The 18,091-nt window shown below is 38.8% G+C and overlaps 1 protein-coding gene and 1 gene segment (V, D, J or C); one reads left to right on the plus strand and one right to left on the minus strand.

Annotated features, from left to right (window-relative positions):
* Positions 1 to 8,194: 8,194 nt before the first annotated feature.
* On the plus strand, positions 8,195 to 9,200 carry LOC119807225 (neuroguidin-like). The gene has a single exon (XM_038319320.1). The coding sequence runs from the start codon at positions 8,202 to 8,204 to the stop codon at positions 9,198 to 9,200; it is 999 nt and encodes a 332-aa protein (XP_038175248.1). The 5' UTR covers positions 8,195 to 8,201.
* A 6,449-nt stretch (positions 9,201 to 15,649) lies between these two features.
* On the minus strand, positions 15,650 to 16,250 carry LOC119807226. The segment is given in 2 exon segments: positions 15,650 to 16,062; positions 16,194 to 16,250. Coding segments are annotated over 2 exon segments (462 nt in total).
* Between the last annotated feature and the right edge of the window lie 1,841 nt (positions 16,251 to 18,091).

The following is an 18,091-nucleotide window of genomic DNA, read 5'->3' on the forward strand; positions in this document are numbered from 1 at the left end:
GGCAGGCGGATCTCTGTGAGTTCGAGACCAGCCTGGTCTACAAGAGCTAGTTCCAGGACAGGCTCCAAAGCCACAGAGAAACCCTGTCTCGAAAAACAAAAAAAAAAACAAAAAAAAAAAAAAAAAAAAAAAAAAAAAAAACAAAAAAAACAAGTGCCATTATCCTGGGCTTCTCAATCAGCCCTCCTTTTCAGCCGTGTTCAGTATGATGAAGGTTTCTACAGTGCATAAACAAACTGCATAAATAAATAAAAGTCAAATTTTGAGACAATTTAAAGGATAACTACCTCTATAGTTTTTTTAAATTTATTTATTTATTTATTTATTTATTTATTTATTTAAATTTTCCACCTCTTCCCCAGTCCCATTTCTCTGCCACCCCCTCTCCCTCTCCAGTCCTAAGAGAAGTCAGGGTGCCCTGCCCTGTGGGAAGTCCAAGGCCCTCCCCCCTCCATCCAGGTCTATGAAAGTGTGCATCCAAACAGACTAGGCTCCCTAAAAGCAGTACATGCAATAGAATCAAAACCCATTGCGATTATCATTGGCTTCTCAGTCAGCCCTCATTGTCAGCCATATTCAGAGAGTCCATTCTGATCACATGCTCATTCAGTCCAGTCCAGCTGGCCTTGGTGAGCTCCAATTAGATCAGTCACACCGTCTCAGTGGGTGGACACACCCCTTGTGGTCCTGACTTCCTTGCTCATGTTCTCCCTCATTCTGTGTTTCATCTGGACCTTGGGAGCTCAGTCCAGTGCTTCAATGTAGGTCTCTGTCTCCATCTCCATCCATCACCAGATGGAGGTTCTATGGTGATATGCAAGATATTCATCAGTGTGTCTATGGAAGAAGGCCAGTTTAGGCACCCTCTCCTCTTCTGCCCAAGGACCTAGCTGGGGACATCCCCTTGGACACCTGGGAACCCCACTAGGTCAAGTCTCTTGCCAAGCCTAAAATGGATCCCTTAAGATATCTTCTTCCCTACTCCCATATCCACCCTTCCTCCATCTCAACCATCCCATTCCCCCAAGCTCTCCCCAATCCTCCCCTTCTCCCATCTCTCTCCCTGTCTCCCCTTCCCCCCACCTCACCCTTTCCCCCGTGCTCCCAACTTTTGCCTGGCAATCTTGTCTACTTCCAATATCCAGGAGGATAAATATATGTTTTTCTTTAGGTTCACCTTATTATTTAGGTTCTCTAGGATTATGAACTATAGGCTCAATGTCCTTTGTTTATGTCTAGAATCCACTAATGAATTAGTGCATACCATATTCATCTTTGTGGGTCTGGGTTATCTCAGTAAAGTGTTTTATATTTCCATCCATTTGCATGCAAAATTCAAGATGTCATTGTTTTTTACCGCTGAGTAAAACTCTAATATGTATACGTGCCACACCTTCTTTATCCATTCTTCCATTGAGGGGCACCTAGGTTGTTTCCAGGTTCTGGCTATTACAAATAGTGCTGCTATGAACATAGTTGAACAAATGCTTTTGTAGTATGATTGGGCATCTCTTGGGTATATTCCCAAGAGTGGAATTGCTGGGTCCTGAGGTAGGTTGACTCGCAGTTTCCTGAGAAACCGCCACACTGATTTCCAAAGTGGTTGCACAAGTTTGCATTCCTACCAGCAATGGATGAGTGTTCCCCTTACACTACATCCTCTCCAGCATAAGTTATCATTGGTGTTTTGACCACACTGAACCTGATAGAAGAGAAAGTGGGAAGTAATCTGCAACACGTGGGCACAGGAGACCACTTCCTACGTAGAACCCCAGTAGCACAGACAATAAGAGCAACAATGAATAAATGGGACCCCCCCTGAAGGTGAGAAGCTTCTGTAAAGCAAAGGACACCATCATTAAGACAAAAAGGCAACCTATTGAATGGTAAAAGATTTTTACCAAACCCACATCAGACAAAGGCCTTATCTCCAAAATATATAAAGAACTCAAGAAACTAGACATTAAAATTCTGAATAACCCAATTAAAAAATGAGGTACTGAACTGAACAGAGAATTCTCAACAGAAGAAGTTCAAATTGGCAAAAGATACTTAAGGACATGTTCAACTTCCTTTGCAATCAGGGAAATGCAAGTCAAAACAACTTTGAGATACCATCTTACACCTGTCAGAATGGCTAAAATCAAAAACTCCTATAAATTTTTCAGTTTTTCGTGTTAGCTTAGAAATCAACCAATTAATTCAAGGAAAATTCACAAAGGCAGCTTTAGCTGACTTACCTAACACTACTCTATACTGGATAATCTTGGTTCTGTGATATGTGTCAACCCAAACTACCCTGATTCACACTGAATTAAACTTGACTAGCTTTATAAATGAATTCTCATCATCAGTAGACCCAATGAATGTTATCTTTAAACTAAAAAAAGAGTTTTATTTGATTAAAAATGAGTAAGTGAGAAGCAGAATAAATATGAACAATAGAAATATTTGGAGCTAAGATCTAGATCCTGACCTTGACATTTAGTGATGGGTTCATTAGTATGTACACTCGTATTGTATACATTGCATTGGCAGTTTGATAATGTCAGCCACACTGCAGTGACTCCCACCCTAGAAAATAAATGTTAAGCAACTTTGAGAACCACAGCAGTTTCACTATGTGGGGAAACAGGTAAAGTCATACAGAATAAAAGTTGGTGAACATGCATCTTGAAATATGAATGACAAACACACACTTTTAAATAATCACTGCCTGATATGATCTTCAAAGATAAATCTAAGGTATACAATATGCCAGCAATTAACCAGGAAACTTACAAGGCCATTGAGTAACTGCAACAGATACGTTCATAACTCATAATTTAATGTACCTTTAAATTTATATATTCAAGTATATCTATTATTTACCATGAGATATTGCATCATTTAACTGTAATAGTCAAGACAGTCAGGTATTGTTGCATATTGTTGGTCAGGAGTCCATGCAATAGTCATAAGCACAGGCAACTTTAGTGGACACACTATCAATGACTTTTGATAATGTACTGACTCACTAGATGAGAAATTGGTAAAATTTCAGACAAGGTTCTCAAGTTTTCTATTACACCTTCATAGGTGGGTTTTCCTGTCAATAACTTTCCCCTTTACATTGGTCCTTCAGATAGTGAGGACACTTGCAGCAAGAATATTATCTCAGCTTTTAGTGAGGTAGGGATCACTTTCCTAGTAGGAAGTTCTCAACAGCATGTTAATGGAGCTTCATAGCAGTGCCTTTCCTACTGCCACAGCTTTGGTTCCATCACATACATTTAGCGTTTAGGCTACTTTTTGTGGTGTATGGATGTGTGGCTTATATAAGAGGCCTGTGACTCAAGGCATGAATTACCAGATCTGGGACAGGTAATACTGCCCTTGATTGGTACCCACTAGCATGGGACTAGTCTCTTAGAGAACAAAGGGAAGCAGAGCCAGTGCCACAGCCATGAGGAGATAGCCTAGCTGTATAAAATTTGGCTCACTCAGTTGGAGAACGCTGCAGATGAACAGAAAGCCCAAACCAGAACAAGAAGACCTGTAAAGAATATACAAAATGACTTAATAGGCTTAGAGACTGAGCAAAAATGAAAGTTGATATAGTTATAGAAAAAAGGTTTAATAATAATTACATAAAGGCATTGAAAAAATAATGTCAAAAGAGAAAAGAGCCACTTAAAGATGGAAAATACACAGGGTGACTGGATCCTGTATGTGGTTTTGTTGGCTTTAAATTTTTTAATGATTATAAAACAAAAACAATAAATAGCTGCTCATATCAGGACCTCTTAAAGGAGGCATGCCTCTGCACATATTGAGCAGTACTGTGTACATACTGCACACTGGACACCAAATGCAGTTGAAGATTATTGTTAGAACTCCCAGGTAGCAAATAATAACATGGAGATTTATTGTTATTTATAAATGCTCTGGTTTATCTTAGCCTTATTTCTAACTAATTTTATAACTTAAATTAACCCATATTTCTTTTTTCTTTTTTAAAATTTAGTCTATATGACTTTTACATTATATATCTTGATTTAATTAATTTCCCCATCACTTCACAAATGCCCTCTGCTCCTGTACCTTCACCCCAAAGTAAAAAAAAATTTAAGTGAAAATGTTGAAAGGAGAAAGCTGTTTGTTGGTTCCCAGAAGCCCAGCAAGATTAGCCCCTAAATAATTACACAGAAACTGTATTAATTAAATCACTGCTTGGCCCATTAGCTCTAGCTTTTTATTGTCTAACTCTTACATATAATTTAACCCACTTTCCTTAATCTGTGTATCACCATGTGGCAGTGGCTTACCAGCAAAGTTTCGGCATGTCTGCCTCTGGTGGCTGCTTCATGGTGTCTCTCTGACTTTGCTTTCTTCCTCCCAGCATTCAGTCTAGCTTTCGCTGCCTACATAAGTTCTGCCCTCTCAATAGGCCAAGGCAATTTCTTTATTCATTAACCAATAAAAGCAACACATAGACAGAAGGAACTCTCACATCATGAAAAAAAAGAAGAAAAATGGAAAAAATAAAAATCTCTTTATGGAAGATGCAGTGTGGCACAGTGTATCACATGGCACACCCTTTGTCCATACATCTTTAATTGCAAGTGTTCCTTCCAATGAGTCATTGGTCTTCTTTGAGACTTCCAGTTTTTACTACACCATAGATGTTAGGCCCTCATTAGAACTCTTCTTATATATTCTGTTGTGTAGATCCTGTAACTATAGATCTATGGGCCAGGTCTATTCACATGCTCTAGCAGATCATAGATGGGGTGGATGTTGGGGTGGGCCAAGTCATAGCCTTGGTTCTGAGCCTGTGCAACTGTAAGGTTGATTTGGCTGCCAGATCACCTCTGTCCTCACAACCTGGGTAAGTTCTCCAGCATTGCCCCCTCTTAATGACCTCTTGTAGTAATAACTTAGGGATGGAGCCAGTTGTCCTGCTTTCATGACTTCAGGGTTTGCTCTCCCACACCTACACCAGCTCTATTGTGCTGCTCAGGTGAGAGACAGGGTTTGCTCTACCAGGTGTTGCTGCAGGTGAAAGGGGTTTGGATAGACCTCAGGCTTTTATGATCACAAGGCCAGTGCCTCTACCTACCTCAGGCACTGATGGTTTGGAACTTATCTCTCCTCCATCCATGCCACCTTATGTAAGATGAGTAATGGGGAAATCTCCTTTACTCATAACATCAGGACTGATTCACCCTCACATCTGACCACCATAGAACTCTACTTTGCTGCCTAGATCAGGGAATAAAATCCTTTTCTGAGTGCTTCAGCTAATAAGGGGGAGGGTCAGCACTCTTCTATTGAAAGCAGTAAGGGATAAGGGAGGCATCTCTCATCCTCACTCACCACCACATGACAGACAAGTAGTGGGCACAGTGTTCCTAAGCATACAGCATCAGGACTGGCTCACCCACACTTCCACAAACAAGGCTGGCTCTATTGTGTTAACAGATGAGGTACAAGGCTGTTCACCCTAGTGTTGCAGCTGATGGGGGCAGGGACAGCTCTCTGGCATTTGTGACCTCAGGTCCAGTTCTCATACCTGCCCCAGGCATTGATAGGAAGTGAGAGGGCAGCTTTCCCCTTCCCATTAATCAGGAGAAATGGGTGATGTGGAGAGTTCTACCTTGCTCCCTAATTTAGTGCTTGTTCACCCATACCTGCACCAACAGAATTGGCTTCATTATGCTGCCCAAGCAAGGGAAAGCACCTACTCTCCATAGTTTTGTAGCTGGTGGGGTTCAGGGACAGCTCTCCTGTTCTCACTACCTCAAGGCCTGCTCTTTTATCTGCCTCAGGTCTGATGGGCAGGAAGGTAGACGACAACTCTCCTTAACCCATGCTACTACAAGACTGATGAGTAATGGGGACAGTTCTCTCATGCTTGAAATTTTGGGACTGGCATAACCACATCTTCACTATGACAGTTGGCTCTATTGTGCTTCTCTGGCAAAGTACATGGTCTGTTCTCCTGATTTTATGGTCACAGGGCTAGGTCTCTCAAACTCATGCTTTATCATGGAAGCAGTTTCATGAAGCTTATAGTTTTACATGGCAAAGAAATTCATTACTTAATGTAAGTTCAAATACACTGGAGGTTATCTCAAAAAATTAGTTACAAACAAGTAGGAGAAGCATTTCTAAGGTCCAAAGATACTATCTTATGACATTTGTAGCTTTGTGGTTAGTAGAAACTAGTGGTCTCCTAAGTTAATATAACCTAAACTGTTTTTATCTATTTACAACTGGTTGGTAGTTCTGATAAAGAGATGAGGGAAGGACTGGCTATTTCAAGGACTAAAACTAATTCAATATATGCTAATTAGCCTTTAGACTTGTTACATTATAAACTCTGCACATTATTATGTTTTGAATTAACCATTCAGGCTTTACTCATTCAGTTTCTTTCTAGGACTTAATGTTCACTATAGAAGCTAGAAGCTTGTATATAGTTCTCTCTCTCTCTCTCTCTTTCTCTCTGTGTATGTGTGTGTGTGTGTTTGTGTCTGTGTATCTGTCTATTCGCGTTTATGTATGTATATTTAGGTGACACTATGTGTGTGTTTATGCCAATCTATTTTTGGTGTATAATACTTTATTTAATTTGTTTTATGGTATTCTGTTTTGTCATTACTTTAATAGCTGAAGGAACATTGTATTAATTTTTAGTACAATTGTGCAGAATAGCTTTATTGTGCCTATGTAGATAATAAGGGCTAAAAGCGAGCACTGAACAGTCCATCTATTGTTCTTAAAGGGAAAACTTGCTATAAGAAGAAAACTATAGTTACATGGAAGTTTTGTTTCATGTTCAACCACTGGGAGCTACCCTCTACCATACTGATAACAGTGATAAGCTGTAGAATATACAGGGTCCAAGATACTGATTGTAAATGTGAAAGCTGTCAAACACACAGATACTAAAGAATCTGAAACTCCAATGGTACTTGTGCTTGCATCTTTGATGAGGAAAAAAGGAACATGGCATGGTTTCTTCTGATACTAAATCAAGAAACTGCTATCTCTCTTCAAACACCTGCAGGTAACAGTAGTTCTTTATCCACCAGAGAGTGCTTTTAAATAATTAACTTGGAGACATAATATTAATTATAAATATTTGGCCAATAACTCAGACTTGCTATGAGCTAATTCTTACACTTAAATGAATCCACAATTCTTATCTATATTTACCCATGTGTCTTGGTATCTTTTCATAGAATAGTTTCTCATATTGTTTCATTGTTTTTGCCAGTGACTCTCTGATTCTGCCTTTCCTTTCCAAATAATTCATCTAGTCTGGCTCTCATACTTAATTATTTCTCCTGGCCAGCTATTGGTCAACCAGCTTTTTATTAATAATCAACATAATCCACAGCACATGTCAATATTGCTTCTTTGGTATCTAAGATTTGGAAGCAGACAGAAATCTCATTTATGTATTCTCTATCATATTTTTTGTGCTGCATAAGAAAGCTGGGGTAGATTTACTATAAGATATAGTTGCTGTGTTTACAGATTCAAAATCGAATGACAATGGAATCAATGAGTTCATATAGACTTGCAGTAGAGTCCAACAGTCCCCTCTCTTGCCAGCCAAATTACCTGAAGACAGTTAAGTTGATATGGAATTTCCATGTTTTGTCAGGAGTTTTACCTGTGGCAGATCTTGTCCAGAGTTCTAGTCTGAATATTAATATTGTTTTCAGCTAACACTAAGCACTGGGTATAACATACAAAGTAGTGGTGATAAATTCTAAGGAATGGAGATATGTTTCCCTTCTCTTGAACTAAAAAAGCCAATTCACAGGTATTGTGTAAACAAGCTTCTGAAGAAGATAGGTTGCAATATATTGTTCTCCTAGAAAGAAACCCATGGGTATTTTCACTTCACACATCAACGTGGAATGGATGGATAGCATAATGAATGCATATGTTCCCATTTCTCTACTTCTAATGTCAATGGATTCAGAAATTTTCTTTAGTGCTTGGTAGGATCAGGGTGATAAAAGAACTGATTACAAATTTACATAGCTTACCTGCTGTTTTCACTATCTAGTAATTTGCTTATGCTTCATGATTGTCACTCATTATCTATAAGAAACAAAAGACCAGCACAATAAGTGCTATAGTGACGTGTGCTCAAAAAGGGTCAAACATATTTAGTAAAGAACATCAAGGGCTTTGCAAAGATGGCGGCTCCGGAAGTGCTGGAGTCAGACGTATCAAGTTCGGTGACACTTTTGAAAAACCTCCAGGAGCAGGTAATGGCTGTAACTGCACAGGTACAAGCCCTGACAAAAAAAGTTCAAGCTGGAGCATATTCTACAGAGAAGGGTCTGAGCTTTTTGGAAGTGAAAGACCAGCTGCTGCTCATGTACCTAATGGATCTGAGCCACCTCATCCTGGACAAAGCGTCGGGAGGATCGCTGCAGGGACATCCCGCAGTTTTGAGGCTGGTGGAAATCCGCACGGTTTTAGAAAAAATTCGCCCCTTGGACCAAAAATTGAAGTATCAGATTGACAAACTGGTCAAGACTGCGGTGACAGGCAGCCTCAGTGAAAGTGACCCACTTCGATTTAAACCCCATCCCAGCAATATGATAAGCAAGTTGAGCTCTGAGGATGAAGAGGAGGATGGCGCAGAGGAGGGCGAGTCTGAGGCTTCAGGGAAGAAGTCTGTGAAGGGCTCATCCAAGAAATATGTCCCACCACGCCTGGTCCCAGTGCATTATGATGAAACAGAAGCAGAACGCGAGCAGAAGCGCCTGGACCGGGCCAAGAGGCGAGCGCTGAGCAGCTCTGTGATCCGCGAGCTGAAGGAGCAGTACTCAGACGCCCCCGAGGAAATCCGTGACTCCCGGCATCCTCATGTCACTCGCCAGAGTCAGGAGGATCAGCACAGGATTAACTATGAAGAGAGCATGATGGTGCGTTTAAGTGTGAGCAAGCGCGAGAAAGGACGACGAAAGAGAGCGAGTGTTATGAGCTCGCAGCTTCATTCCCTCACACACTTCAGCGACATCAGTGCTTTGACAGAAGGGGTCCCCCATCTTGACGAGAGCCAGGGTCCTGTCAAAAAGCGGAAGAAGATGCCAAAGAAAATAAATAAAATTGCTTTACTTCTAAATAAAAGCCCTCTTTGCCATGCGTTGTATGACTGGAAAAAAAAAAACCATCAAAACAGATAATTTAGAGCATAATGCAAAGTACCCAACATACCTGCCCAGCCTCAAACTGCCCTGGTGTCACCTGGGAATTCTGTGCTCACTGCCTTGGTTTATGGAAACTGCAACCTTCATTTCCCTTTCATTTCAACTTCTGCTCACAAATGCCTTTCTTTGTTCAGGATTGTACCAATCTATAATCTGATCAGATGATTTTGGCATATATTCAGAGATACTTTGTAGAATTCCTTTAAATATTTCGATTTCTCTATAGCTGTTGAATGATTTTTCTCTTCTCTTTCTCATCTGTGTTTTTTAGAAGCAGATTTATTGATTCTCTTTGAAGAGGAGAAATGTGACCCATACAGATAATCTAGTTGTTGTCTTTCAGGCTGAGAGCAAGTAAAGTGGGAAAGAGACTTAACCTCACCCTGTTGTGTAGCATTAGTTAGCTTCCTTATCTACTCTTCTGTTTCTTGCAATATTTTTTCCTTAATTGATGTTGTTCCTCTTTTTAAAATGAAAATAGAGCTACATCATCTTTTCCTCTCCTTTCCCCTTGTCCCATAAGATTTTTTTCTGATTCTCCCTTCCCTAGACTAGTTAAGTCACTTTCTTAAATATTTAAGTTGGTTCATTTTTTATAACTGAATAAACAACAAGTGTGTAAATATTCCATATATTATTTATCTATTTAAAGTTGTCAGAAATCTAGGCTGATTACCCAATGTGGACATTGTGCAGCATTCCAAAATGAATGTGCCTGCAATTGTCTCTATATGCATTCCTTTAGATACAATTACATTAAAAACCAGTCAGTAAATCTATATTTTATGTTGTCGATGCTTTTAGGTTCCAAAGCAAACTCCTTACTAGTTTTTCTAGAGGCCTCATTGACTAACATTTCCAACAACATTGTACACACATTTCATTAGTCCTGCATCCTCACTATAATGAAGTTTGTATTTGTTTCAGGCAGCCCATTGTTCAGGACATTTTTCACCTATATCCAATTATAAAACAGAAACCCAACAAAGGGAACTGGCCTAAGAAAAGTGGGGAACACAAAGCTAAGCATAGCCTGATATTCTCTCGGATATTTAACAATAGAAATGCTTGTAAGTTCTGTTATTTTCTGCTAATTTATTTAAGCCTTAAATTTTTATTTTTAAATGTCACAATTTTTTGTGTTCATTTTTTAAAAAACTTGAGTGAAGTTTGCTAAGCAAGCCAAAAGATAATGTTTCCTATGAATTTTCAGAAATTAAAACAATTATTTCTTATTTACATTGCTTTTTCTAACACTGACTCACTTATTCATAGCTAGCCATAATCCCATGGAGTAATAAATAGGAAAGTATTTTAACAACACATTAAATTTTGTATTTTGGTGTCACATATTTATTTGCAAACATATATATGCCATTCTAAATTTTCCATGTGACTACTTATAGTGGTTCAACTGAATTTGTCTTTATAATTTCCACAAAGTCTATATGCTCAATAGAAACCTTATCGCATACTGCAAATGTCCATCTTTGCTGTTGAGCATTGACAACAGTTCACATTTCAAAGCATCCTTCTATTTACACTGTACCATATAGAATGAATTCCATTTGATATTCAAAAGTGTGTTTTGATCGCATGATCCATCAGTCCCATTCCAACTGGAGTTGGTGATCTCCCATTAGTTCTGTCCCACCGTCTCCATGAGTGAACGCACCCCTCACGGTCCTGACTTTCTTTCTCATGTTCTCTCTCCTTCTGCTCCTCATCAGGACCTTGGGAGCTCAGTCCGGTGCTCCAATGTGGGGCTCTGTCATTTTCTTCATCTATCGCCAGGTGGAGGTTCTATGGTGATATGCAAGAAATTCATCAGTATGGCTATAGGAACTGGCCTTTTCAGGCTCCCTCTCCTCAGCTGCCCAAGGAACTAACTGGGGGCGTCTCCCTGGAAACCTGGGAACCCCTCTAGGGTCAAGTCTCTTGACAACCCATCTCTCTGAATGTGGCCAACAGTGGGGGCTGACTGAGAAGCAAAGGACAATGGCGCTGGGCTCTGATTCTTCTGCATGGACGGGCTCTGTGGGAGCCTTCTCAGCTTGGTCGATCACCTTCCTGGACCTGTGGGGAGTTGGGAGGACCTTGGTCTTAGCGTAGAGTAGGGAACCCTGATGGCTCCTTGGCCTTGAGAGGGAGGGAGGGGAGGTATGGGTGGAGGGGAGGGGAGGGAAAGGGGAGGAGAAGGGGAGGGAAGGGGGAGGAGGAGGGGAGGGAAGGGGGAGGAGGAGGGGAGGAGATGGAAATTTTTAAATATAAAAAATAAACCATAAAAAAATAAAAATATACACTTATTGGGTTTTTTTTGAATTTTTTTTAAAAAAAAGTGTGTTTTGAAATGGCTTTATATTAGGTAATTCTGTCCCACTGTATGCCACTATAAGTTTTGGGGCACATTTGATATGTGTGTCAAATGATCTTTTGAATTAAGATTTTTCTGATCCACATAATTTTATTTGATCAAATATAATAATGTCTATAAATAAGGAGAGAATGTGTTTGTACACACACTTTACACATTTTCACAACTATTTTAATGCCTTCTTATCTATATTCCCTTATTTCTTGATAGTAAGAAGTAGGGTTAATGATTATGTGTGTACACATGTATATCTGACCCCATTTGCACAATTACTTATCAGTCATTGTGAGGAACTCTCCAGGCTTTGGCATTTTATGAGTTCCTCTACTCCCTGCCTTAGTGCTGACATCTATGGTAACATGGTAACACATTGTATTAAAGAGGTTTCCAGGCCTGGCAGTGGTGGTGCATACCTTTAACCCCAGAACTTGGGAGGCAGAGAACTCTCTCTGAGTTCGAGACCAGCCTGGCCTACAAGAGCTAACTAGTTTCAAGAAAGGCTCCAAAGCTACAGAGAAATCCTGTCTCAAAAAACAACCAAAAAAGAGGCTTTCAGGTTCTTTATTCACTTAGCAATCACAAATGTCTCTAGGCCTTTGACCCCTCTGTGAGATTGATCCAAGCACATTTCATTGACAGACTCACTAAAGCTGGGGAACCTGGAAAACTTGTTCCAGGATCTCACTGCTATTTATTATAATCCCGGGTCAGTAGGATAAGAAGACCAAGGTACTCCTAAAAGCAGCACAAGCAGAGTGTTGGAATCATGATAGCTATTAAAAATCAACATATGTTTTATATTGTTTAAGAAATGAGGGTGTATTGGCTTGTGTGGCTTCTTTGGAGATTTCCCTAAAAATATGTAAGTTCCAGATTGCATACTGGCACAACGGATATACCAGGGATGTTTGTGGGCTCAGATCAATTTGATTCGACTGAGATGGATGAAGTAAGTCATGGTTGAGCATCTGCCAGATAAACAAGGAGTCATATATGGGCATAATATTTTCTAATGTACATTCCTGTCATCCTCAGCTGAGTTTTTTCATGGAAAAATATGTCTCACACACTGAAAAAGAGAACTTGCCATGCCAAATTGAAAAAATTAATGCTAGCTAGGAGAAAACATGAAGAATATTTTGGATCAGGGGTGTGGGACATTGTAACTAAAATCAAAGGAAAATAAAACAAAATGTTGACCACTTTTGTCTTTACCAACTTAAATATTGTAAGTGAAAGCACACTTGTGTTTATAAGTCAAGAACATCCTGGCTAAACACACTGCTGTTTGCAGATTTACTCCTCAGAGCATAGAAAGCTCAGACTTGCTGTCAAGAAAATTAACTTAGAATAGACAAAACCAGACAACAAGATGGGTTTACTGGTAGAAACTGTCAACTTAATTGCTACCCAGTGTAGTGAATCAGAAAGAAAAGAGTCTCCAACTCAAACAAAGTTATCCTTTTCTTTGTGGAAGTTTTAGTTTAAAAGAAAAACTTTTTCTTCCTTCTTTTCTTTCTTTCTTTCTTTCTTTCTTTCTTCCTTCCTTCCTTCTTTCCTCCCTTCTTTTCTTCCTTCCTTCCTTTTTTCTTCCCTTTTCTTCCTTCCATTTTTCTTCCTTCTTCCTCTCATCACTTTTATCCTCTGACTCCACTACTTCTTTGTTGTCATCTTTCCCTTCTTTGCATACTGTATAAAATGAAGCTATTCTGGAATCCTGTTTTCTAATAATGTCTATCTATCTTCATCTTTCTCTCCACAGTATCAGATGGTGAAATTAACTCATTCAGTCTTCAGTATCCATGACCATATCACAAGGGAGAAGGTATCCATCATCTGCAGTGCCAGCTCAAGTATAAGCTCCAGTTACTTCCACTGGTACCAGCAGAAACCAGGACCTTGGTGGTTGATAGAATTCCCAATCTGGTTTCTGGAGTCCCAGCTCACTCCAGTGGCAGTGGGTCTGGGACCTTTTCAAATCTCACAATCAGCAGCATGAAAACTGAAGATGCTGTCATTTGTAACTGTTTTATTCACACAGTTCTACTGAGCACAACAAAAATCTCTTTAACCTTCTCAGGACACAGATGAGAAAAATACCATATGGTGGAGATTTTGAGTGATATGTGGCAAAAATCTCCAATTATTTCTGCAATGGAAGGAGGACCAAGTTTCAGTTGAGGGCCTTAAGCCACCTCTTCTGGTAAAGAAGATGAAAATATGTGTAAATGGGTTTACTTGGTGAAGACAACCAGAGGCCACATCTTTTTGCCACTCTGTGCAGAGGAATAAGTGAGGGTTGTGATTTAGAGTTCCTGGGGTGGGTACTGAGTCTGTAGATGAAGACATTGGAATTTTGAGAAGATATATAGTGTTGTAGGACTCATATTTTCATAAGTGTTTCCATTTAGCCACAAAAAAATATTTCTTCACCCCAAGTAGTCCTTCATTAAGAGATTGTCTTGTTCTTCAGTAGGGAGAAGTAAACACTGAAATCAGAGTTCTCTATCATCCCTTCTTGATGTCTGAAATAATAATAATAATATCTTTCTGCATGTTAGTAGAGTGTGCAGCACTGTAGAAAGGGGAGTGCCTAACAAACAAGAATTATTATAACAAAACTGTATATCTTTCAAGTTGTACCAAAGTGTCTTCATTCTACTACGTAAGTATAGCTCGAGAACATTGTATATAATGTTTAAATTTAAGAGATTGTAGATACACATATATACACAAAGAATCCTCCCAACTGTGGTCCTAAACACAATGATTCAAATACAAATTTGGTTCAGAGAAAAAATATGATAAGCCTCTCTGGTTGATTTAATTCTACTGGTTCAGTTCTTAGGGACCTTTTATGAAATGGTAGATGTCTATATATAACAAAGAAAAATCAGGAAACCTTGCAAAATGTTATGAAGCTCACGAAGACTGAAGCACACACTGAAGATGTTTGTGCCCAGCTCCTCCCAAATCCCTGATGATTTGCATGTCTTCAGAGCACTGCAGCACACTCTGAATCCGTTGATCACATCCCATGCAGGTGTCATTTACAATGAACACAGCATGGACATGAGTACGTGTATTTAATTTTGGGGGATGCTGATGCTCTGAGTTTCAAAAGGTGATAAACTCAATCTATAATATATAGAGAAATGTGTTAGATGGAATAACTAAGAAAATTCTAGAAGTATGGTATTATATTTTCTGACACATTTGTTTTATTTATATAAATCTACAGTAATTAAGTTTTTATGAACTGTACATGAACAGATAATAAATAGGACTTTGTTAATAGATGGAAAATATATTTATTCACACATGATAGATGATGGTTCTGATAAAGAACCTATAAGACAGACAGAGAGGTAATTTTGTACAGATCACTTTTGATGATTTGGTGTTTTGTACCATTCCTAAAAGTATACCCTAGAATATCAAGACTTCATCAATATCACTTTTAGAAGCATGTTGAAGATAGTCTGTTATATTCTTTGATTTCACACAATAAAGCCTATGTTTCATTTAATACTGTGGGGAAAATGTCATATTAGGGTAGTTCAATATGGTTTTATTCTTGTAAGAAGACCATTTGACATAGAAGCCAGAAAAATCCTGTGTGAAGTGTTGTAGGCAGGTGAAAGCATAAACACACACTGCTTTAATTTCAAACACAGCAAAGGATTATGGGTAATCAGCTTTCTCTTTCTCTGATACGTATGGTCCAGCTTTTCTGAGAAAACCCAGAATCCTTTCTCTCAGAAATGTTTCCCTGTCTTTTAAATATGGGCATTTAGAGTTAGTTTTCTGTACATAAAGAACATGTGCTAGAATGTCCACAGAAGAAGTCACTCTTCTGTATGAGTCCCAGCTGGAGATACAACTCAGACTCATCACACAGAACAACTGGGTTCTCTGTTAGGGCAGAAAAGAAAAGATATTCCTACTCTGCAGTGTTGAAGATGAAGCAAAAGAATAATAGACTACAGTCAGGACTGGTTAACCTCTCCTCACAAAATAAAATGACTCTTCATGAGGTATGCTCAATATACTATAACATCTGTGAAACAGTTTCAATGGGTGGCCCACCTGGAGGAACAGCTGGTACAGCCATGCCACATACTTCTGCTTCCTTGTGGGTTTGTGTTATGACTTGTATCACTGTGGGAGGATACTCACTATACTGTTGACAGTAATAAGTTGCCACATCTTCAGGCTGAAGGCTACTGATCTTCAGAGAATACTGTGGGTCAGATTTACTGCCACTGAACCTGGAAGGGACCCCATTTGCCAATTCATCTGCAGCTTTGATCAGGAGTTTAGGAGGTTTCCCATGTTTCTGCTGATACCATGCTAAATTCCAGCCAATGCTTTTACTTGGCTGGCATGTGATGGTGACAGTTTCTCCCAGAGATGCAGACAGGGAGGCTGGAGACTGGGTCATCTGTATGTCACATCTGGCACCTGAGATTGGAAATTGAAAAGAAATTTCTTTACAATTAATTTTAAGATAGCTTTTACAGACACAACAAAGTACTGACCAGACTAAACTCAAAGCTATTTGGAAATTTCTGTATAAAAATTAAATTTGTTACCTATAAGCCAGAGCAACTGCAGCACAAGGAGCTTAGTTGGGACCTTCATGTCTGTGCTGTGACCAGTCTGAGACTGACTCCAGCACAGATCTGACCTAATTATGAAGAAGGGCAGTAGGCATGCTCTGGACACATGCAAATCAGCAATAACTGAGTACAGTCATATAACTGGCCAAGTTGATGGTCTATTAAAGGCCCATGGTCTTCTTACATCTCAGATTAGAAAGCCAACACATGTTTCTCTGTAGGGAATGTGCTCCTCTTTGGACAATAAATAACAACGCCAGTAGAAAAACTTTTATTTTAAATACTTTCATGTTCAAAATACAATTTTCTTGTTGTTTCCCTTCATGGCAAGGATGTAAAAGATGGTATAATTCTAGATAGCACATAAAAACTTAAAAGTGTCACTGTATAGCTACAGAGAAACCCTGTCTGGAAAAACAAACAAACAAACAAACAAAAAAACTTCAAAGGGTCTTTTCATAGTTAGCAGTAGATAATATACAGACCATGCAGCTAATTCTTTTTTTTCTATTTATTTGTGAGATTATATTTTAGTTAAGGCATTTCTCTAATCCTTTCCTTCGTTCAAATATACCCTATATTCAAATCTCCCTTATACTCTTCTTCACTTCCTTAAAATTCATGACTAAAAATTCATGATTTTTTATTATTTTGTTACTGTCTGTGTGTGTGTGTGTGTGTGTGTGTGTGTGTGTGTGTGTGTGTGTGTGTGTGTGTGTGCATGACTATTCCTAAATATTAGCTGTTTGGTCTGTATAATGATACTTGAAAGTATGTTTTCATAGTTGGTCATCGGGCCACGGGTAACAAACTGGTGTGCTCTTTCCTAAGGAGAAGCACCTATCCTGATCCCAACTATCCTCAGTTGTTTGTAATTCTTGGTGCAAAATTGAACCTCATGAGCTTTCCTCCATCTAGTTTGGCTTGATTTTGGTATCCTCTCTGTTCAACTCAAATTTCTTAGTAATGTTGCTGAGAATTTACATGCATATCTCCTTATGTTACTAGAAGGCAAATATCTCTCAGAAAACTCCACTTACAATATTTTCATCCCAATTTTAAAAACTTTCCTGGAGCCTTTGAAATGAGTATAATGTGTAGATGTATCTATTGGTTTCTGAGATCTGCAAAGTGTGATGCAGTCTCTTGCCCACTAAGATTTCCACATGAGGAATAGAATAATATTTATAGACATTATTGTCTTTAAGGAATACGAGATTTTTCTAAGAAATTATCCCTCATGTCCTTGAATGTAAAATGGTTTATAGCTTGCACATGCTGTGGGCATCATATTTCTTTCAGATATTGAGAGGATATGTATCTCAAGGTTTGTACAGAGGAATACAAGCTTCATGGTGAGGAAAATATATAAGAAAGTGAATGTTGAAGGCAAACATAGGATGGTCTACATAGCCCAAGGGAGGTCTACAATATATCAATATGAGACATGAGTAATGTTATGATAGACTTATGAGAGATTGAATGGTCTGAAACTGACTGACCTGTAAATAAAAGGCAGCAGTATTTTGATGTATATGGTCATAGATTGTGCATTGAGGATTGTATCAAAGAGTCTGCAACAGATATAAAATCTGTGCACTCTGCCCTAATTCTATGCATTAATATGAACATATTTCACATACTGACACCATATGTGTATGCTTTGTTTAAGTAATAAAATCATACTCACAAGCATAGTGAATCCATCAAAGTAGTAATTTATTTCAAGGTTGGCAGCAACTACATTGAAAAAATACAGTTGATCTGGCAAATTTTTTTGGATTCTTATGTGAACAATTCTGAAAATTATAATTAAAGCATTTTGTATATGACCATTTTACTGTGTGTACAATACCAGTATGTCCTGCTCA

The sequence above is a fragment of the Arvicola amphibius genome, chromosome 2, assembly GCF_903992535.2.
Source record: "Arvicola amphibius chromosome 2, mArvAmp1.2, whole genome shotgun sequence".
Taxonomy (NCBI): Eukaryota; Metazoa; Chordata; class Mammalia; order Rodentia; family Cricetidae; genus Arvicola; species Arvicola amphibius.

Coding starts and splice junctions, on each gene's coding strand:
- LOC119807225 (XM_038319320.1), top strand. CDS start 8,202: ATGGCGGCTCCGGAAGTGCTGGAGTCAGACGTATCAAGTTCGGTGACA.